This window comes from Acartia tonsa, chromosome 3 (genome assembly GCF_053477335.1).
Source record: "Acartia tonsa isolate MP-2025a chromosome 3, ASM5347733v1, whole genome shotgun sequence".
NCBI classification, from domain to species: Eukaryota; Metazoa; Arthropoda; class Copepoda; order Calanoida; family Acartiidae; genus Acartia; species Acartia tonsa.
Window position 1 is genome coordinate 18,816,288 of NC_137262.1, and position 23,000 is coordinate 18,839,287.

Consider the following 23,000-nt stretch of genomic DNA (forward strand, 5'->3'; position numbering starts at 1 on the left):
ATAGACTTTAGGAAACTCCTTAAAAGTTGGGAGGGGCGGTGTTTTCTGGGGGTTTCCCCGCTTTGCTGTTATACTACACCCAAAAATACACAAATGTGTTTTTGGAAACCCGCACAAAAAATAGTCGGAAAAAAGCAGCTGTAACTACAGATTGTTGGTTAAAAGAATCGAGCGACTGCGGCTGATGGACAAATACAAATAAAAGATTTTTTTTCAAAAATAGCTTAGATGGAGTTGTCCGGTTTTTAATAAATTCTTTCTTTTATAGAAAATATTGGAAGATGACAACATATCATCTTTCAGTAAAGCCTCTACTCATGCCAAATCTAAAGAAGATTGGAGAACCATTGTGCGTTGTTGCAAGTCGCGGCTAATAGATTAACATGCATATAAATAAAACACAATTTATTAACAGCAAATTATGATTAAACTAAACATAGATCATAGCACATATCATATTAAAGATTAAACATTACACATATATTATCAACATAAATTATTTATATATATTTGATACCATTGGGCGCTGGCTCTTACTTATTCAAATGTGCTAGCAATAAATCAATGATGCTAGCTGTAAGTAGCCAATAAAGATGGCGCCGATTTTGAGATCTGCTTTAGGCGCCGGTGCTTAATCAGTGGGGCGCCGGAATATAATACGAGGCGCCGGCTACAGCTTAACAAAGGCGCCGGAATATAATAGGAGGCGCCGGAATTGGATACGAGGCGCCGGTTACGGCTTAACAAGGGCGCCGGACAATAAAAGGAGGCGCCGGCAACAGTTTAAGGGCGCCGGAATATAATAAGAGGCGCCGGCAACAGTTTAAGGCGCCGGAATAGGATACGAGGCGCCGGCTACGGCTTAACAAGGGCGCCGGAATATAATCGGAGGCGCCGGCAACAGTTTAAAGGCGCCGGAATAGGATACGAGGCGCCGGCTACGGGTTAACAAGGGCGCCGGAATATAATCGGAGGCGCCGGCAACAGTTTAAAGGCGCCGGAATAGGATACGAGGCGCCGGTTACGGCTAAAAGAACGAGGCGCCGATTCTAAACTAACTAGGCGCCAGATCAAGCCCAGGTGGGGCGCCGAATTTTGGTGGCGCCGATATTTGAGTACATATTATATAATAGAGATAAATCAGACTAATATTACATTTTTAAAATTTAATATATTGATGCAGTTTTTGCTCTGTGGGAGTGATTCAATTCAAGCTTGAAACTGAAATTATAAAGACTATCAATATATTTGTTTTAATATTCTGTACTCTATCCAAAGGGTTATGACTAATATCTTACAACTAAACTCTAGTATTATTCTATTGGAGTTTCAAATCAGATCATAGTCAACTATTATTTCACAAGTTCTGTGATTAAACTGAGGAGCAACATACTCTACTTTTACTCTATTGGTGTGTACAAATGGCTCTAGCCTGGATTTCGGGCAAAGTTAGGTGACTTTCCTATTTAACTTTACTAGTATGACACCTTAATATACTTATTTTAACCTTCTATCCAGTACATTATGTACATACCTTTAACTGCCACAAAAAAGCCACTAGAGAATTAGGTATTTATGCCAGGAAGGATCCAACAAAACCATTAGTGAACAATCTTCCTGGTTGTGCTCAAACCGTGATAATCCTTAACATTATAGTTGTAAATATTATGTAAACAATCTAGCCCAATCCACAGATTTAGCTGTCCTTAATAAATAAATGTTATTAGCTGCGCTTTCCAGGGAAGCAACAACCAGTCCAGCCTAAATAACCTATATAAATATGGATTATATCTTCCACCAGAGGGGCTCAAAATTATTAGTTAACTGCAAAAATGTTCTACCTGTACACTCTAATCTTGTAATTACCATGTGTGGTCTACACTAATAATTCTATTGTTCTATTCACACTGTGCTAATTAAATTGTAGGACGAACATTAATAATATTCCATTTTAGTGAGCAAAAGTTATATTAGGTTACTTCTATTACACAAACGATATATTATGGTGTATTTAAAAGCTAATTTCACCATTTCTGTATATCTTTTAATACATAAACTTACAATAATAATATATTACCTCTGAATATGTGCTAATTGGTGGTATCGACAGAAAAGTATTTAATCTTCCTAAACAGGAATAACAACAATTAATTTAACTTTATATTTGTAACTAATTCAAACAATAAAATCACTTATCATATTTGTAAAACATTAATATTTCAAATAAAATAATATGTGACACTCACCCGACAGGGATGTGCTCCTGCTTCAGCGAGTATATTGCAACTGACGTTGTTTTGGTGTGTTTCAGTGTCCGAATTTTCTGCTTTGTAATTTTTTAATTATATGATTACTAATATTTCTGAAGTATTTTTAATTTTATAATAGATTTTTTAAATATTTTGTTATATAAATTTTAGCAGCGTACATTTACAGATGATTGACCATGGACTCTTGGTGGGTCCTGAAACACTCCCCGGGCAGAAAATGGGCAATTATCTGCGAATATTGCTTAATCTAAAATCTGGCAGCACTTTTTTTGCAATTTTGCACAAACGTCTAAAATTAGCTCTTGTGTCAGGGTAGAAATCATCAGTATACTGGGTGCCAAATCGTGTGTACTTTCTCTTGAACCAATCTTTGAGGATGTGAGGATTGTAGACCAGAAAATCTGATAGTACTTTCCATGCTTTTGCCCGGTTGATGTCTATTGTCTCCAATATTTGATTCAGGTGATTGCTGCTGGTGCACAAGTTGTGTAGCGTCTCTTGTTCACTGGAACGTTCAGACTCTGTTTGGTGGTCTGGCTCCTCAATAGAGTCTTGATTAGGATTTCCTGCTTCATCACCCAGTTGTGTTTCTGAGTTCTCCTTCTTCTTATCATTTATCTCATAGATAGAAAACCATGTTTTCCTGTGGAACAAAAATTCAATTAGCCTTGGATCCATTGGTCTGTTATCCATCCATCCAAGCCTTGTGATAATTGGTCTCTGCCATGGCCATATTTGTTCAAGACGGTGAAACAACTGTGATTTTTGCATTTCACAATACTCACCCCATGATTTTGTCAACACTGATCCTCTTACATATGTTGGTTGAACACATCTGTATTTGTGGAATGGGGCTGTTTCTGGGTAATTTTCCCTGTCAAAGTTAATGTAAGCCATTGCTTCACTTACTATTGAAATTAACCTTTCCAGTATAAAGCCTTCAGCAGGTTGACGAAATGCATCCCTTACTCTATCTTTTTCAGGTAGTATGCGCTCAATATGGATGATGAAAAAGGATTCGAATAGTGATATAATCGCCCTGCAATACGCTACAATGTAGCAACGCTTCCAGTCATTTAATCCAATGAATGGATTCAAGAATAAACTCCGGTCATCTTGCGATTTTATGTTGATGATTGTTCCGCCAACAATCAGCCTATACATAAATTCAATGTTGGTGTCTAATGTCCAGCTACCAAGATATACCCATAAAGCAAGGACATCAATATAACCAGGAAACTTGATTTTATGTCCCCCTTCGCATTGTCTGAACGCTGAAATGACAGTTTCGATATCAACAATTGGATCAAATGTAAGCAGGATGGCTTCTCCTGTCTTGGGGTCAAATAATTCGAGTAATCTGTTCAATTCGGCCGGGCAATAGCAATACTCCATTGCTGAATCTGTTTCATAATCTCTAATAGGAAATATTATTTCCAGTACAAAATACAAAGTATCTGTAATAATGAGTTTTGTCGGTAATGTCTTTGTTGTATTGTTAGGGTGTGCATCAGATCTTCCAAACAACTCCATGGCACAAAAAGGTATATGATCGTGGCGGTTTTCAATGAACGTGAATAAATCCATCAACTGGCGTCTAATGTTTTTTATTGTTTGGTTTGGACATTGACCTAATTTGATTGTGAATGTAGTCTGTTGATCAAGTTTTCTAGTGTAATCCAATGCGGGATTTCGATACATTATTATCCTTTGACTTAAGTTTTCTATTTCTGAGAACCATCCCATGTGACCCATAGATTCAATTGAGCGCAGCGTAATGTCAAGATAGGGCTCAGGAAAATTTATATCAGTCTCCTTGTATATATCCTGATACAATACAATGTGCTGGGGTATTGTATTATAGAACGTGGTAAAACAGGATTCTTTGGATGGTTCATAACAATCTCCTATGCAATGGTGGGTGATCAAATCCTTTGTTCTTATACTGTGGTCCATTGGGTGAGTTAGTAAAGTCGACAATTGTTGGAGTAGCCTTTCTCTCTCCATCCTAAAATAAGTATATTTGTAATACAGAGATTTTTCTGATATTAATTCTATCTAATACAACCTATACCTATGAATAAAAAACAATAAATTCATCTATAACAATTTATTTTCTAATTGTGGTTAAATACATCACATTAGCTTTGTTAATCAATTGTTGGTCAACTGTATTAAAATCCAAATCTTCAAGGTTCATAATAATTACTATGTCTCTAACATTTCTGGTAGTACTTCGGTGAACAACTTCATTTGAGTTTCTGTACTTTATTCTCACTCTGTTCAATCTTCCATCAACACAGGTTTCTGTTATCATGCCATATTTGAATCTTTCATTTCTCTTCCGTTCTGCTTCTATGGCTAGAAAAAGAACTATCTCTCCTACTCTTGGTGGGTTTGAGGTTGATACACGTTTCCCAGGTACATATTTGTGTATGTTCTTCTCCAGGTGATCATACATAATGTTTGTAATTTCACTTATTGCCTTCAGTCTATCTCCTAAATGTTCAAAAACAACTAAAGTTTCCATTGATCGTGAATTACATCGTCCAAGGATAAAGTGATTTGGACATATGAATGCCATGCTATCAGCTGTTACCCCATCTTCACATCTTGCAATTGGTAGATTGTTAAGTGAGTTTGCAATAGTTATTGCTGTCGATTCCCATTCAAGAAATGATAAACGTTGTTTAGAATTTCCTGATTTCTCCAACATTTCTCGTATCAATTTACACCGTGCTTCAACTTTACCCCTTTCTGCATGTGCATGAGGTGTGCTGTATTCTATTAAGATTCTTTCTTTGATCCAAAACTGCGTTTCTAAATCTTTGATAGTGAATTCTATATCCTCGAGACTCAGGAATGATGATTGGCTATCACAGTAAATTATCTTTGGGTAGCCATGTCTACCGTAGTGTCGTATCATTGTAGTTACAATTGATTCTGTGGTGAGGCTTTCTAAACATGCTATACTTACTGCGCTGGTTAATATACACACCATTGTTAATAAATAGCATTTCATTGTCGTTCTCTTTTTTACACAATCATACCCTTTAAAAGGTCCAACTATATCCATTTGGATACTGTAAAAAGGTGGTGCTCGTACTAGACACATCTTTGCTTGGTTTCCAGTGTTTCCCAGATATCGCTTCTTTAACAATATACGACACCTCACACAGGTTGAACGAATTCGTTTGATCAAAGGTCTAACCTTTTCTATGTGCAGTATTCTAAGCATATAGTTTACTTCCTGCTCGACTCCACAATGGTTTAATACATTCCAATGCAGATGAATGGCTAGGGATATACTATTTCATTTGTTACCAGTGCTACTGGTGCAATGAAGCTTATATTTTCAAAAAATGGTAGTTTAGAACGGTCATCTATATCATCGTAAGATAATCTTCCTCCAGATTTCAATATCCCACTTTGATCATCTAGATACGTTTCAAGTTTAGCTCTGGTACTGTTGAGTTTTACTTCTTTTGTCATTTCCTTGCAAATATGTACCCAAGCGCTCCACATTTCATAAGATGTTGGGCCACGTTCTGGTTTGTTAGATTTAGTGCATAATACCTCAAATGAGTTAATGTACGATCTGTCAATTTTAGGTATTGTAGTCTCACATAAATGGCAATTTATGTGTTTGCCTTTCTCATGTAATCTTTTCTTTATCCGTTGGATAAAACGACATACATTAGCTATGATGAGAAATGCAGTTCCAAACCCATGGTATCCAAAGTTGACCATGTACTGGTTTGGTTTGGACGTATTCTTAGTAGTAAAAACAGGGTAAATCTCCTTCTGGTTTTCTTGAGTCAGTGTCTCACACTGAGTATCTGGGGGCGGTGCCTCACACCGAGTTTCTGGGGGCGGTGTCTCACACCGAGTATCTGGGGGCAGTGTCTCACACTGAGTATCTGGGGGTGGTGCCTTACACCGAGTATCTGGGGGCGGTGCCTCACACCGAGTATCTGGGGGCGGTGTCTCACACCGAGTATCTGGGGGCGGTGCCTCACACCGAGTATCTGGGGGCGGTGCCTCACACCGAGTATCTGGGGGCGGTGCCTCACACCGAGTATCTGGGCGCGGTGCCTCACACCGAGTATTTGGGGGCGGTGCCTCACACCGAGTATCTGGGGGCGGTGCCTCACACCGAGTGTCTGGGGGCGGTGTCTCACACCGAGTATTTGGGGGCGGTGCCTCACACCGAGTATCTGGAACCGGTGCCTCACACCGAGTATTTGGGGGCGGTGCCTCACACCGAGTATCTGGGAGCGGTGCCTCACACCGAGTATCTGGGGACGGTGTCTCACACCGAGTATTTGGGGGCGGTGCCTCACACCGAGTATCTGGGGGCGGTGCCTCACACCGAGTATTTGGGGGCGGTGCCTCACACCGAGTATCTGGGGGCGGTGCCTCACACCGAGTATTTGGGGGTGGTGCCTCACACCGAGTATCTGGGAGCGGTGTCTCACACCGAGTATCTGGGGGCGGTGCCTCACACCGAGTATTTGGGGGCGGTGCCTCACACCGAGTATCTGGGAGCAGTGTCTCACACCGAGTATCTGGGGGCGGTGCCTCACACCGAGTATCTGGGGGCGGTGCCTCACACCGAGTATTTGGGGGCGGTGCCTCACACCGAGTATCTGGGGGCGGTGCCTCGCACCGAGTATCTGGGGGCGGTGTCTCACACCGAGTATCTAAAGTATTTAACATTCTTGAATCAGTATTTGCTTGTATAATTTTCTCCGATTGGTAAGAATAAGCCTCTAATTCCACAGTTTCTCTTTGTTTTGCGGACATATCATGGCATATTTCATTGTAATTTCTGATTGGCATATCTTCTTTCCTCAATGCCATCCATGGGTATCCATTCTGCCATTGGCTTTTGGCATCAATATCTTGTATGTCAATATGTCCTCTTGTGCAGAAATCTGCTGGGTTTCTCTCAGTGCTGATGTGAAAGATCTTGGTTGGGTCTATGAGGCGTCGAATAGCTCTGACTCTGTTAAAAACATAGGGTTTGAGTTTCAAATCAAGGTTTAGTAACCAACAGCAGACAATTTCACTGTCTGTTACAAACATGTAGTCTGTGATCTTTTCACCTAAGGCTTTCGAAATGCTGTGGAATGTATGGGCACCAAGAACCACAGCAGATAATTCGTTCCTGGGGATATTTTCATGGGTTGATTTAGATTTGCCAGTCAGTAATCTACAGGAAAACGACCCATTTGGTTGTTCTGTTCTACAGTACACTCCAACACCTGCCATTGATTTTGCTGCATCACAGCATACAATTATGTTTAGTTTGCTTGGATGTTCTGCATTTGGGGATACTACAGATCTTGGTATTGTTAGCTCAGTAGCTGCTCTAATCAATTTTAAGTTTTCAATCCATTCATTGCGAAAACATTTTGGAATTTCTTTGTCATAATCTAATCCTTGTAGTCCACGAAGTCCCAATTTAAGTCTGACTTTTAGTGGTTCTAGTACTCCTAAAACATCAAATACCTCCAGGGCTTTTCCAAGGAGATTCCGACGTGTTAGTTTTTGTCCTTCTAGCATATTAATTAACTCTTCATCGTTTCTCACTGGTGATTCTAGAGGTTTTTTGGCACCTCTCTTTCTGGTGTTGAAGTTGATTTCTTCCAATCCCAGACCAAGTTCGTCAATGTGTTGATACCATCGATATCCACTGTACATAGTGGTTATTCCATCATTTGAGGCTTCTTTGGATGGGTGTTCACCTCCAACATTGATAGTTTTCAATGTGAATCCTCCTTTTGGTAAAATCTGCTTAAATTCTTCAATGTAACTATTTAGTTCTTCTACTGTATCACCACCCATGTTGCTGTCATCCATGTAAGACTGGTACCAAATGATTTCATATGCTTTGGGGAATTTTTCTTTGTAAAATTCTGCTATTCTTCTTAGTGCGCTAGTGGCAAGGTTCCCAGCACACTTCAAGCCATAGAATAATGAAATCATAACATAGGTAGTAACTGGGTCATTTGGATCTAGATTCTCTGCAAACAGGTATAAGCAATATAAATAGTGTGAAGGGTCTATTTTGATGCTATTATACATCTTCTTCAGATCTGCTGTGGCGACATATTTATATGCTCTCCACTTTAATGTAATTTGGTAAAGGGAATTCAGGCAATTTTCCCCTTTTGGAAGTGTGTCATTCATACCTGTAGCAGTAGCATCCACCACCATCCTGGTGGGGGTACTAGTGCTACCAGGTTTAAAGACACTTCTCCATATGAAATAGTGCTGTACTGGGGCATTGTTTATGCTTTCTTGGATATCCATTGGTAAGTCTTTGAGCTTGATTGCAAATCCCTGATCTAATATTTCACTGTGGAATTTTATAACACTCTTTCGGTCAGCTTCAGGTTTTTTCATTTGTGCTTGGAGGGTCCGTAGGGCCATATTGTAATTGTTTGATGCTTTCCAACGCTCTGATAAATATTCCACTGGGTTTCTTATAAAGGGGAGTACACAAGATGTGGTGTTATTATTAAGATCAATCTTAATAGCTCGTTCTATTTCTACTTGTTCAGCCTTTTCACGAATGCTCTGGGATCTTGTTTGACTAGATTCTTTACAACGTGGGCAGTCTAGGCAGTGATCGCAACGATAATCAATCACTACTCCTGCATCTTCATTAGCATCCAAATCATGCTCTAACTTTATCTTAGGTTTGTTTATCTTGTTTAATGTAAAAGGTGTCACGTCTGATTCAGGTGTACACGTACATTCTAGTTCACACCTTTGTTGTGTGAGTAAGTCGTTATCCCATGATTCTGTGTATTTATCATAGATAGTTGTAAAAAGTATGTTCATCGTTAATGCTTTTCTTCCTGATGCTAAATCTTGATCTTTGAAGCTTTGATGGGGTCCTGCAAAGATAATAAATGAGTTGTTTATGTCAGGGATTTTGGATCTCCATACTTGTATACCTGATTTCAACACTGTTTCTAATGTTGGTAATAAAAACGAGTGCTTGATGCCCAGGATAATTCCCACATCTGTCCCACCAATAGTGGATGGGAATCTTTCATTTGCATAGGGGCTTGACGATTGGGACAATTTGTATTCATTTGATACAGTATCTAAATCATAATGGTTTATCTCTGCTGTTATCTTTGTAATTCCCACAAGATTTATTTCATGGTATCCTCCAGACGAATCTGGGCCTATTACTGTGCGAAAAATACCACCTCCTGTTGGGATAACTTGTCCTGATGCAACTTGAATATATTGGGGGTTGGGATCTACCTCTTCTAATCCAAGTTTTTTCGCTAGGTCAACTTTGATCACTGGGTTTGTTGCCCCAGTATCATACATCAACAACACCTTCTCATTGTTAAGTCTTATGTGTTGCATAGGGTATAGTGGGTTGCTGTTATCAATCTCTACGTTTGTCTTGTGGTGTACATCACTCCTTTGCATGACTGTACCTTCTTTTAGATTGAAAGCTTTCTGTTTAGTTAGATCTGTACTCTGTCTGTTTTTGACTTTTGGTTTGAATGTTAAAACATTGAATGTGTGAAGTTTAACATCTATTGTTTCTTCAAATGCTGGTAAGAACTTTACCAAGTCGCTTAATATGTGCTTCTTGTCACAAGTATGTTCTGAGCAAAGTAAGACATTACGATCAATGTTGTTTACGGAGCACGGGTTACAAATTATTCCCTGTGGAAGTTCACTTTTGTAAGCACATTTTGTTTTATCTTTTATAAAACATCGTCTAAGCAGGCATAATGTTCTGTTCTTTGCCTTTGCCTTTTCTAATCTTTGTTCTGGTGATGCTTGTAAGAATAATGGACATTGTCCACTTCTACATTCTCGCACACTTTTGATATTTTTGTCATGCATAAAGCAGCATGCATGATGCCATTTTTCCTCTTCTACCCACCCTCGTTTGGGTGGTTTTTCGCCATTCGCTTTTTTCGGGTGTTCATTTTTTGGGGTATGTGTTTGCGCCACATTCACTGATTTTATAGATTCCTTTTTTGTGTGTAATATTGTTTCTGAACTTTCAGACATGTAGCCAAGTTCGAGGGTTTGGATCTGAGACGATAAAAAGGATACTAGTAAGTTGAATGTTTCTTTTCCTGGGAAATCCATCCCACTATTTCTTAGTTGAGATTGTGTTACGTAATACGCATTGAATTGGGATTTATAGTATTCAGGTAGTTGCTTTACATTTTCAAATACTGCGTTGTAATTGTATACCTCTCTATTCCCATCTTCCGATAAGTCGCCTAGTGATTTCAACTGGTTAACTATCTCCAGTACTTTGCGTAGGTAAGTTACTTTTACTTTAAGCTGTGACTTGTAACCAGGCTGTTGGAGGTTTCGTAGTGTGTTTCTCTTTTCACGTAATATCTTTGATATATTACCATACTTCCTACATAGGTATGTTTTCATTTCAGCGAATGAATGTCTTAGGTGTGATATGTCTATCCGTACATCGTCTGTAACGTAATTGTAAAAGAGATAATCACATAGTTTGCTCTCCTTAATTCCATGACAGACTGTGTGAAAGGTGGAAAAGAAGTCATAGATATGGACGGTAGAATCATATCCTGAAAATGGGGAAAGTTTTAAAGGAATAGTTGATTTGTTTTCGGATACAATGTGATATCCTTGTGTTCGGATTAGTCTGTCTAGTTTTCTTATTCTCTCTGTAGCTGCATCTATTGCTTCAAACGATGCAGTCCTTATAAATTCTGTTTCTGTATCACTACACTGTAGACCCTTCAGCGCATTTATAATCGTGTTTTTCAGCTTATCTAACCTTGGTGTATCACGGGCATCCAAGGATTTTAAGGTAGCTTCATCCATTGTTATATTAATGTCTTCATTGACGATGTCGTTTATCATTAATATCGCATCACTGACTGCCTTAAGTGAAGGGTTTCTTCCAGTATATGTTAGATTGTGCCAGGAGTTCCTTGTTCCTGTCCTACTTTGAGGGAAATCTTCATTGAACAATACAGGTCTGCTGGTTTCTCTTGAATACATATTAGGGTGGGATGAAACGGGTGGGTGTATTCTCTGAAATGTGGTTTCCTGGCTTGGTACTTGGGTACTGTTCTGTTGTACATTATGTGGTAGCTTTTGGTGGGTCTGTTCAGGGTAGTGATTTGAGTGATTATACCTTGTCGGTTTATCTATTTCACTATTTGCATTGATATGCTCTGTCCTTAGGGGAGGTTGTGTTGCAAATACGTTTGTGGTTTTGACAGTTGTGTTTGGTATATTACTTTGATAATATCCAAACAATTGGTTGTGAGCTGATGCAGTCTGTTCTAGGGGGTTTAATTCTTGTGAATCGCTGAATATCTCAGAGTTTTCTATGGTTGGGCTTGGTTTTCTTAGAAGGATGGCCAAAAATCTTTCTTTTTGAGCTTTTTTTAGTGCCAATTGCTTTTGTAAAGTTCTTAACGTTACATCTATACTAAGACGCAACGTTTCAAAAGAATTCTTAATCTTTCCTATATCAGGGTTTCTTGTATCATTTTGTACTATACAATCAACAAATTTGGATAGTGTTTTAAGCATACTTTGGCATATCGTGATCTGGTCATCCTTACTCATGTTACTTAAGGATGATAACCTAGGGACGAAACCTTACCATAATGTCTTTTAGATGATTTGGGTAGACTTTAACCAATAACTCAAGTGCTCTTTTATAAATATATTTATTTGTTTACTGCTGCGTTGTAAAAACATTTAAAACCAACACTGTTGCTATAATACATTTAATATATATAATGTGTATTGCAATGTATAAATGTTTTAGGTAGATCTTACGTCATCAAATTATTAGTCTAGTTAGGTAACAACTGCATCTGAGGGCGTATTTAGAATTTTTAAAGAAAGACATTTTCACTTAAGATAAGTTTAAAGTTATACGGTAGATATATGTTTCTAGAAATGACCAATGTTAACAAAAATCAATGCAAATATTTGGCAATATGTTTTTTTTGTTAATAGGATGACATTTTGGCATTTTGACGACATGATTCAAAGAAAGTGTATGCAAACACACTATATTAGACTTCAACAGTAGACTATGATTATATTTTTCCATAATCCTCTAATTTATAATATATTTACTTAATTATACTTAAAAAAAAAAAATTTAAAAGTATTTTCGGTGATAATTTTTTGTTAGTTTAGGTTAAATAACAATAAATTTTCTCTTATAAACAAATGGTATTGGTATTTCAATGTTGATATAGTCTTATCTACTATAAACCTTGTTTTAAGAAGAGTACACCCTTGAAGAACACCCTTTGGTTACGCTAATGAGATAAAGGTGTAACTGAGTCCACCCAAAGAAAACTATAAAATAAATTTGATACTAGGAAAACTGTATTATTTTATATATTATGTAACTGCAGTTCAATATACATATATATTAATTTTAAAACGAAAAGAAGATTTAATTTTTTCATGTATTTATCGCCCCTATTACCAGGGATAGATCAATGGCTAAATAATTTAGTAAAACTCACTAAACTACTCTTAATTATCTATTGTATATTGAAGCTTATATCTGTATATAAACCTTTCTATTTATACTTCCTACAAAAATATCAATGATAGGAAAAATATTTAAATATAAACTGACTTTCATAATACATAAAAAATATAAATATTTCCTTTCTGTTACCATTTTATGTTAGTTAATTTTTTAGGTATTCCCATATACACTTAGGTACTTTTATCCTTTAAAAATACATGCATAGGGTAACTTATCTCAATTAGCAACTTATTTTAGAAACCATTCTTTATAAAAATAATTTTTTAGTATGGATTTCGTCTGATTAGTATAGACAAGAAGAAACCGCAAGGAGAAATTCCTAAAAACCTCCACCCAAAGTTTAAGGTGGTTCCTGGTTTTACCTAGAGGAATGTAGCATACTATGCTACAGGAATAAGTGTGCCTGTAAAAATGCATACTTAAAGCAGCATTAAGTCTTTATCAAAAAAGTTTATTTGTAATTTGCTATTTATTCCCCTCTGTAATTTTTGCACTTACATAAAAAGAAAAGATGTAATTTTGAATATTTGAGATTTGCCTACTCAGAATCAATATAAGCTTCCCTAATTAGTGTTGACCATTATGTTCAATTGTTTTCTAGAATTTATTGAACACACGGAAAAACACTAATAGACACACTTCCTTTTACTTTGCAGTACATGGAATTTTTCTATAGTTTATATTAACTTGTAATTTGTATCTGCTGATTGGCTTAATTCTAACAAGTAGATAGTTAGCAGCTTTTTCTCAACACCCAAAAGGGAGTAAGTTAGGTGTGTTGATCTAAAATGCAAGTATTAAAAGTATATATAAACCCTGTGTACAAAGGTTCACACCCCAAAATTGTAAACTTGAACTTGAAATATACAGTTACTCACACACCTACCTACAGTTTTACTATTAATCCTCCCTTTTTAGATTTTCATTTATATGCAACTTTAGTAGCTTTTAACTAGTTTATAATCAATTTTTCTCTACCAGAAAGAAAATTTGAATTGTAGGAAAAAAATTCCCATCAAAAATTTTTTTGAGTTTTTAGTTAAAATTCTTACATAATTATTACAAATAAAATCAACATCTTATATATATTTTAATGTGATATTTAAGCTTTTCTTTATTTTTCTTTCATTTCTATTGGTATTATTTTCAAAACCTAAAGAAAATACCGGAAAATTTGATAATTCCTTTACAATTAAATTAAAAAATAATGACATTATTGAAAAGTTTATTTGTTTTAACACTTTTCATTCTCTGTTTAAATTGTCTTTGTGGGTTTTTTCCGAGGGGAACAAAATCCTTCAAAAATTTAGAAAACATCCTTGGAACATATTTGTCAAAAGAAGTCTCTAAAAGGGGGGAAAACGACAATTTTAGAGCCCCTTAATGTCGGGCTCTTATTGGCTGAATCTGTCGACCAATGAGATTGCGTGTGGGAGGGAAGGAGTCGGGATCAACGTTTGAGAGAAGCAGAGCGCGATGGTTGCACCGGACACACTGACACACACACAAACACGCACACACACATATTCACTACTTGTCCCTCATTTAGGGGGCGAAATGAGGGGTAGCAAAAAAGGAAAAGGGAACCTGACATCTAAAGGGGATGGGTTATGATGCAAATGATTAGGAGAAATAAATTAATACTTGTTGGACATCCTAAAAAGGGAAGGCAAAAGGTGAGAGTTTGAGGGGTTATTGAGGGATGATTTGAACCTTTTAAAATTGTAAAGAGAAACACATACACACAGAGAGAGAGAGAGAGAGAGAGAGAGGAAAAAGAGAGTGTATGGTTTTAATCTGATTCCACCTTTTAGTTGCTCAACTATTTTCAGACCATCAGAAGCAGAATTTTAGTGCTTTAATCATTTTTTTATATCTAACCTGCAAAAATCATAAAAAAAAGTAATTGTGAATGTAATAAAAGAAAACAATAATAATAATTTAACTGAAAGCAATGACAATGTGGTTGAGTCACGAACCAAGTGCAAATTACGGCCCGTGTATACCTGAGGGGTACAAGCAGTACTCCAGCTCCCCCTCGCCAAGTTACTCGCCCCCGCCACTGGAACCAAATTCCAGGTATACTCCCCCACCGCCGCCTCCAGCTGGCAGCTATCCTCCTAGTGGCCATCAGTACTATGATAGTTCTCTTGTTCATGCATATGGTTCTACTCCACATGGGGCTGTGCCCCAAGAATTTCTCTACAGCCCTGTGCCTCCTACTACCCCTATATATCCTGCGGGAGGTGCTGGTTATCCAGATTATTCCCTGCAGGCAAGGCTAGGACCATCCTCTCCAGGTTATGCCTCCAGCCAGGGGCATCAGCTGCCACCACCTTCATCCTATGAGCCCAGCACCACTGACCAGACCTCATTCTCAAGTTCACCCCCTGCCTCTTTTCAATCCTCCCAGACGCCCTCACCTGGATCACATGGGTCCACAGCCTCCAGAAGTCCAAGTCACGTGACTGATCTAGATACTAGCACTGGCAGTGCTCACCTGCTGTATGGGTATCCTGGTTCCTATCACCCCGCAGCAGCTGCTGGATCTAACTATGCTACAGACTGGTATCCGGACAGGTTTAAAGTTGAAGGAGGAGGGTATACTACTGCTGGTAGTACAGGTTATGGATCTGTGTATGGAGATTATCCTGTACCTGGCCTGGATCTCAGTGTCTATGGTGGAGGTTTTCATCCTGGAGCACATCTAAGTGCTCAATCCTCACATCATGGCCACCATGGTGTTGCACCTCTACCAGGACAACATCAACAACACACATCCTCTCAACAACAAGGTGCCCCGCAGCAGCCTCCGGCCAAGAAACGGCGTCGGCGTACAGTGAAGCGTACTCCCGTGATCCACACATGTCCGCAGCCCGGGTGTGGTAAAATTTACAACAAAGCCTCGCACATGAAGGCACACATGCGGACACACACAGGAGAGAAACCATACCTGTGTACCTGGCAAGGATGTGGATGGAAATTCTCCAGGTCTGATGAACTTGGGAGACACATGAGGAAACACACAGGAGTCAGACCATACAAGTGTAACATGTGTGAACGAGCTTTTGCCAGAAGTGATCATCTTGCACTACACATTAAAAAGCATATGGAATAAACATTTTCTACAATAAAAAACTAAATATTTTAATATTACTACAGTTTTTATATCAGTGATTCTATGAGTGATATATTTTTCAAGCTTTACCTAAAACATTTTAAAATTTAAATACAATTTTTGTATCTTTTATGAAATTTTGAAAAAAATTGTCAGTGAAAAACGAATATTGTTTCCAAATGGGGCCAAAAAAGACAAGAAATTAAAAATTTCTAAATAATTTGTGACGTTTTTTTATATTAAATTGTGCCACTAGTCTTTCAATTTCTATTTATAAAGTTATTATTGTTACAAGTACTATGAGTTTATGTATATTTTTGCACATTTTTACAAAATAAACATTAAAATTATAATATTATTTGTTTTACTGCAATTTTGTGTGTTTAAGTACGTTTTATGCTCAATGCAAACTTTGTTTTGCAATAGTTAGTAAATTACACTTTTTAAACAAACTTTTAGTTTTAGGTGTTTCTCTTATGTTTTGATTTGATCGATAGTGTATAAAAAAGGGTAATTCAAGAATAGCATTTGTTAGCATTTTTTTATTGATAAAAATTTTTCCGCATATTTATCATATATTGTATAATATAATGATTCTTAATACCTAAAGTTTAAGGATTTTAGATTTATCTCTTTTATCAAATAAAATTAGGAATGACAACATCTATAAAAGCTTTAATATTGAAAAAATAGAATAAGTTTTAGAAGAATAACAATTTTTGTTGTCTTATCGTCCTATATATCACCGTTTCTAAAAACTATGTACCTAAAATGGTATTATAAAAAGGGTTTTGCTATCCTATAGTTTAAAAAATGCTGTGCTAGAATAAGTCAATAAAATAATAAAAATAATAATTGTATTTAATATTATCAAAAATCTAAGGATTTCAATAAAATTATAAGACATGTTCAGGTTGTAATAAATTGAATAGTTTGAAACAATACAAAATATTTCGTGTGGATGTTAATGTTTTAATCAGTAATAAAGGAATGGGTAGCTTGAGTGTAAATTCCGTGTTAAACCTGGGTACTTATATAATAAACAGGAGTAATTAATTATTATCAGGTTTTTTAGAGATAAGACAAAGGACGATAAATGAATATAGTAAACTTCGAATTTTGATATCAAAGTACCAAAAATGTTTTAGCTAATGAGTGATAGAACTTTATAAAACTTTGAGGACCAGTTTAATTTACAGTTCAATGTGCAAGTTACAGGGAGGAAGGTGATAATGACGGTAAACAATTCTATCACCATTTACCAACTACTAAATGTAGAATTCAAAAGTAATTAATTGGATGTGGGATTAAAGTTGTCGTTTATTACTGTATCTCTGCGTTTTCACTGTATTCTTAAGACAATGGACATTGTAAGTTATAGAGAAGATGCTTATTTGTCACGTTGTCTTTAAAATAAATTGCAGATGTCTATCTTTAGCAGCAGTCAAGAATATCTTACCACAAAATTTGGTTAAAATTTGACTTTTGATTAATCATGAACAAAATTTTAAGTTGTCTTAATTTTCTTGAATTCCTGTTTTGTACCCAACCCTTCTTTATGGTTAAAACAGAGGCAAATGAAATTTTATCAGTTGGTTCAAATATTTGATGATTGGGGAGCCCTTTATTGATCAGACAATGAGTTTTTAAAAGTATTTTAGCTTTTCAATTCTAAAAAAAATAATGGACTGATATTAGAAAAGATACTTATTACCAACTCTTAATGATTTTTCATGTCAGCTTAACATTACGAAAATGTTATCATAATAACTAGGGTTCAATGGTAGATATGGACTCAATGGAGTATTATAAAAAATGCCTTCAAGATTTACAAAAATGGGGTTTCAAAAAATCTTTTTAAAACCGAACCTAGGCTATATTTAATTAATGCTTTTCTGGCGAATAAAAACTTTATCTTGGCTTTGAATTCTTTCACCTGATATCAGCACTGACAGAGATATGACACCTGAATAAAAGCTTTGTCTTTGCTTTGAATTCCTTCACCTGATATCAGCATTGACAGAGATATAGCACCTGAATAATAACTACTTTTTGGCCAATCAAAATTGTATCATGGTCCGAATGGCAATCTTTTCTTTTCTTTTATTTTTCAATATATACTGTTTATTTCGGCAAATTTCAGAAAAAGTTTTGGTTATGATATCATTATCCCTATAGTAGACATTTCACACTCATTATTAAGGAGGTAAAATCCCTTATTCAGCTAGTTCAGCATCCATACTTTATTTCTAACCCCTGCGGGATCTAGTTATATATGTGAACTATATGGTTATGTAAAGAGGTTCAGTTGTTTGGATGTGAAATTTGTGACGAAGCCCAAAATACATAACTTTTGCACCACGTCGTCTTCCTGTGACGTCATTTTCTCCATCTCTTTTTTAGGGATTTTCTTTCCCACTTCTCCTCTCATCTCCCTCATTTTTTGACGTCACAGGAAGACGACGTGGTGCAAAAGTTATGTATTTTGGGCTTCGTCAAATTTGTCATTGGGAATCAAAATCTATTCTGCCCTTATTTTATTAATAGATCTTTTACAGGAATAAGGTAAAACAAACAAGAGAAATAAATCTAAAATAATAATTGGGGGGCATATGTATGTATTGTAAAGGTCATCAATTCTACTATGAGTAGACCGCCAACAACAGCTGAAAATCACGACTAGGTTTCGTGATTTTTTTCTCGCATTAACTTCGTTTTTAGTGTAAGCTGGATCTTTCACCTTTTACATTAACTCAACATTTAAATCTATGATATTTTTTTAATATTGAAAACACTTTTATTTTTATATTATTTAGCTAATGTATTCTTTAAAGTCTAAAAATCCAAACAGAGCCTTTTTTTTACAATTGGTTTAGTTTGAAAGTATCAGAAGTGGTCATTTTTATAGCCACCTTTTTCTAATAAAAAACAACAAGGATGCTTATGTTAATGTTTGCGAAGTATATTGTATACAAAAAAGCATTAAATATATATTAAGTACACTAGAATCATTATACTAGTTTTTGATTATTTTTTTGCCTTTATGTTAATTTTTACATCCGTTTGGTGATCAGACTTGAAACAAGAGGGATTTAGAACTGGAATTGTTGAATAAAAGTTAAGCTTTACTCGACCTTGAACAACAGGTGATTTGTAGAGTTGCTTTGCTACCCAAAAATCTAGATAAAGATCTTGGATCGTTTGTTACGAGATTAAATGTATTAGAACACACAATGTATCAGACAATGCAGGGAGGGAAGAGAAGGTTTTTTTTACTTTAGTTGAATTAGTTTTGACAAGTTTTTGATGTTTTCAAAAATAGATTGGTTACAGGGACGGGGATGTGTATTCAGAAAAAAAATTAATATAGAACAAAAAATATTGATTTTTAAAATGAATAATAGTAAAGATATATTTTTATACTTTTTAGAGAAGCTTCAAATAATTCCCGACTATTTTAAATTAAATAGACTATGTTACCTATCCACTTCATGCTATAAGCATAGATGCAGGTTTCTATATAAACAATTGTGGCTTTGTCAAACAGTAGCAAATCTTTATTAATAAATGAGTTTATATGTCTTCATATATTAGGTTAGAATTGGAGACAAAAGTAAAGAATACAGATATTACAAAAAATGTGGAACTTGTTAGCATTACAGACGAACAGACACACAGATCGCCGGTATATATATTTGTAGATAATTTTCTCAGCTAAAAATATTTAAAAATCTGCATTAGAAAATATTTTTGAGAAAATGTTTATCTATCTGAAGATGGATACATAACTATATATATCTATTAAGCTCTCACACATGTTTTCTGTTTACTTCAATCATGAAAATTTAACAGATTTGATTACACTACCTTCATAAATCGTAACTACTTTTTCATGCTATAATAAATTCCTTATGAGTATGATTTCTAACATACATTAACAAATATCTTTTAATAAAAGTAATAGAATGTCTGTCTGTATTTAGTGAAGAATTTCGCTAACCCGTGAACACGGGAACCAGGGGAAGATATCTCCACCCTCCCAATAGAAATGGCCCCCTCGAGGTCACCAGGGGTTTGGCCTCAAGTATTTGAATAAATTATTAAAACCAAATAAAAATATAGGTTATGGTCCTTATCCTATTATATAAAGTAGTAAGCTTTTATTGTCTGTAGCGAAGGATCCAGCTAACCGCTGAACCAATATGGTTCTTCTTTATAAAGATTCTTTTTATAGGTAAAGGAAGGTTTTTAACAACTTTAAAGGAGGGTCTACACCACCCTCTCAATAAAAAATGAAACCCCAACCTGATTTTTTTACTTTTTAAAAGCGAAGCTTTTCTATAATTAGGGTCGGTCCGTACGTCCGTCCGTCTGTCCGTCCGTCTGAGATAGATAGCTTTTATTCGTTAATTTAGGCATGTTAGAATTGTCCTATCAATTTCAAACTTTGCATGGTGATTTCTGTAGTAGTTGGGTACGATTTAGAAAGCGTAGCAACTCTATAATCATTACCAGAATGTCCGTACGTCCATTTTAAACATGTTGATTTTTCTACTTTTTTAACAACAAATTTGTATGTGATCTAATTATCCGTTTGATCTGATTTTTGGTATATTGATTCCTGGGACAACAAAGAACAATAATATAAGCAAAGCAACTCTATAATCAAGTCCTAAAAATGTAAGTATGTCCATAAACATTATCCTGTATCAAGCAGTTTTTCAACAAATTTACTTACAATTTTGCTTTGACTCTTATAATTTATATTCTGATTATTCAGTTCAGACATTAAACAAATGTTAATGTCCGTTTGTCCTACCGTTTCAGTGCTTCGCTTTTATGGATGTTGTCATCCTTGTTCTTATTAAAACTTCATATATCGACGTTTCCCTAGAGGTCTCTAGGGGTGTAGCCGCTAGTTTTCTATAAAACTTGATGACATTGACCAAGGACCTTTAGATTAGCCTATCGGTTGGTCGAACGTCCTGACATTACCCAGTTACAGAGCATTAAAAAAAACATCTAACAATGGAATAAAAAATTAATAAAATTTCGTTTTAAAGTTAAAAAAGAAAAAAAACAGTTTTATTTAAATTTTGACTTAAAATCTGTTTCTTAGAAGAATATTATGATTTATTTTTTATTCTTTATTTAACAAAGCAAATTATTTAAGAAAAAATCAACAAATCTGGAGAACGTAATAAAAAGTTAGAAAAAGTAATTAACATTTTTTTTATCTGTTAGAATAATTAAGTTTGATGTAAAATTTTGTCATTTGAACTATTGAACAAAGTTTTCAAATACAAATTTTTATTCATCTAACCATAAACAAAGGATGGAACAAACAAGGGCATTTATGTCTAAAAGAAAAGTAGCAAATAAGTTGATAGTAAGGGGAATAGTTGTTTGTTTGTTTATTACTGTAAGTCAAGTAACTGGGGGGGTACTGGGTAGCCCAGCAGTGTCCCCCCCCCCCTTAATTTTAATTTATTTAAAAAGAATAAGGGGTTTGGGGCTTTCAAAGCTAGACATTAGATCTTTTCATGAAAATACCCTTTTTCGAATTTCAATCTTCTGCTAACCTAAAAAGTTACTTTAGGGGCCTAGAAATATATGTACAAAATTTCAGCTCTCTATCTCTACTGGCGACCTAGCGCCAGGCATGTAAAATATCAACAGATAACGGTAGCACGGCGGTTTTAACAATATCTCAGTAATGTGCAGGTTTTCAGCTCTTCTGCATATTTCAATTTAAACACATAAGGCCAAAGATATTTTATCCAAAAAATCTTTTGTCAAAGTCTACTCTATCCTGTTACAGATAGAGACATAAAACTTTTTTCTGGTTGTTCATGTGTATTTTTAGAGAATTACTTTTTCTAGTCATAGCGGTCAGACCGCTCCTTATCCGCTTTTTAGCGCCCAGCCGCTAAATATTAAAACAGCTGTAGAGTGGCCAATTTTACAGCTAAGAAAACCAAATTTTATGACAAACTATTATTTTTGATAAAAAAAAAAATACCTTTTTTGACCATCGCCGAAAAACAACAAATAACGGAAACCGCCAATTTTGGCGGTAAAACGGCCAATTTTAAAGCTAAGAAAACCAAATTTTATGACAAACTATTATTTTTTAACGGCCAATTTTAAAGCTAAGAAACCCAAATTTTATGACAAACTATTATTTTTTATGATAAAAAAATACCTTTTTTGACTATCGCCGAAAAACGACAAATAACGGAAACCGCCAATTTTGGCAGTAAAACGGCGGTTGGCGGCGCTAAATAATATTTTTATCTGTTTATAGTTACAACTTATTAAGATATCATTCTCAGTTTAAAAAAATTGGCGCTTCCAGCACCCAAACTGGCAAAAACAAGCAGTTAAACTTCTGTATCCCTACTTAACCCCATAACAGACCCCTTTCTATCTTGGCTCCTGTTACAGATAGAGACGTAAAACTTTTTTCTGTTGGTTCATGTGTATTTTTAGAGAAAATTACTTTTTCTAGTCATAGCGGTCAGACAGCTACTTATCCACTTTTTAGCAGCCAGCCACTAAATATTAAAAAAGCTGTAGAGCGGCCAATTTTAAAGCTAGGAAAATCAAATTTTATGACGAGCAATTATTTTTCATAACAAAAAAAATGCTTTTCTGACCATCACCAAAAAACGACAAATAACGGAAACCGTCAATTTCGGCGGTAAAATGGCGGTTGGCGGCGCAATTAATATTTTTATCTGTTTATGATCACAATAAAAGACTACATACAAAAATTGGCTGATTAAGGTCTGGAAAGGGTCAAGACAGTTAATTGTTTAAACTAATGTAATAGATTTTTATTTTAGTCAGATGCCAGACGCAGACACACAGTCTGACCGCTATGACTAGAAAAAGTAATTTTCTCTAAAAATACAGACAGAAAAAAGTTTTACGTCTCTATCTGTAACAGGAGCCGAGATAGAGGGGGGTCTGTTATAAGGTTATGTAGGGATACAGAAGTTTAACTGCCTGTTTTTGCCGGTTTGGGTGCTGGAAGTGCCAA

General features: G+C 35.7%; 2 protein-coding genes across 3 annotated transcripts; one reads left to right on the forward strand and one right to left on the reverse strand.

Moving 5' to 3' along the window:
- Nucleotides 1-390: 390 nt before the first annotated feature.
- On the reverse strand, nucleotides 391-10,029 carry LOC145313568 (uncharacterized). 2 transcript variants are annotated; one of them, XM_080153026.1, is made up of 5 exons: nucleotides 2,247-10,029; nucleotides 2,078-2,127; nucleotides 1,535-1,643; nucleotides 1,120-1,221; nucleotides 391-536 (listed from the first exon to the last, which is right to left on the reverse strand). In XM_080153026.1, exon 1 carries the CDS (start codon nucleotides 9,729-9,731, stop codon nucleotides 5,568-5,570), a length of 4,164 nt encoding a protein of 1,387 aa, XP_080009152.1. In that variant the 5' UTR covers nucleotides 9,732-10,029; the 3' UTR covers nucleotides 391-536; nucleotides 1,120-1,221; nucleotides 1,535-1,643; nucleotides 2,078-2,127; nucleotides 2,247-5,567. The 2 variants fall into 2 exon arrangements, with proteins under 2 accessions (XP_080009152.1, XP_080009151.1); XM_080153025.1 differs by having other exon boundaries at nucleotides 391-1,221.
- A 4,628-nt stretch (nucleotides 10,030-14,657) lies between these two features.
- Nucleotides 14,658-16,308, forward strand: LOC145313569 (uncharacterized). Its single transcript, XM_080153027.1, has one exon. It carries the CDS (start codon nucleotides 14,792-14,794, stop codon nucleotides 15,953-15,955), a length of 1,164 nt encoding a protein of 387 aa, XP_080009153.1. The 5' UTR covers nucleotides 14,658-14,791; the 3' UTR covers nucleotides 15,956-16,308.
- Nucleotides 16,309-23,000: the final 6,692 nt, after the last annotated feature.

What these genes read in the sequence shown, in the direction of transcription:
- LOC145313568 (XM_080153026.1), bottom strand. Translation starts at nt 9,731, where the DNA reads ATGCAAAGGAGTGATGTACACCACAAGACAAACGTAGAGATTGATAAC.
- LOC145313569 (XM_080153027.1), top strand. Translation starts at nt 14,792, where the DNA reads ATGACAATGTGGTTGAGTCACGAACCAAGTGCAAATTACGGCCCGTGT.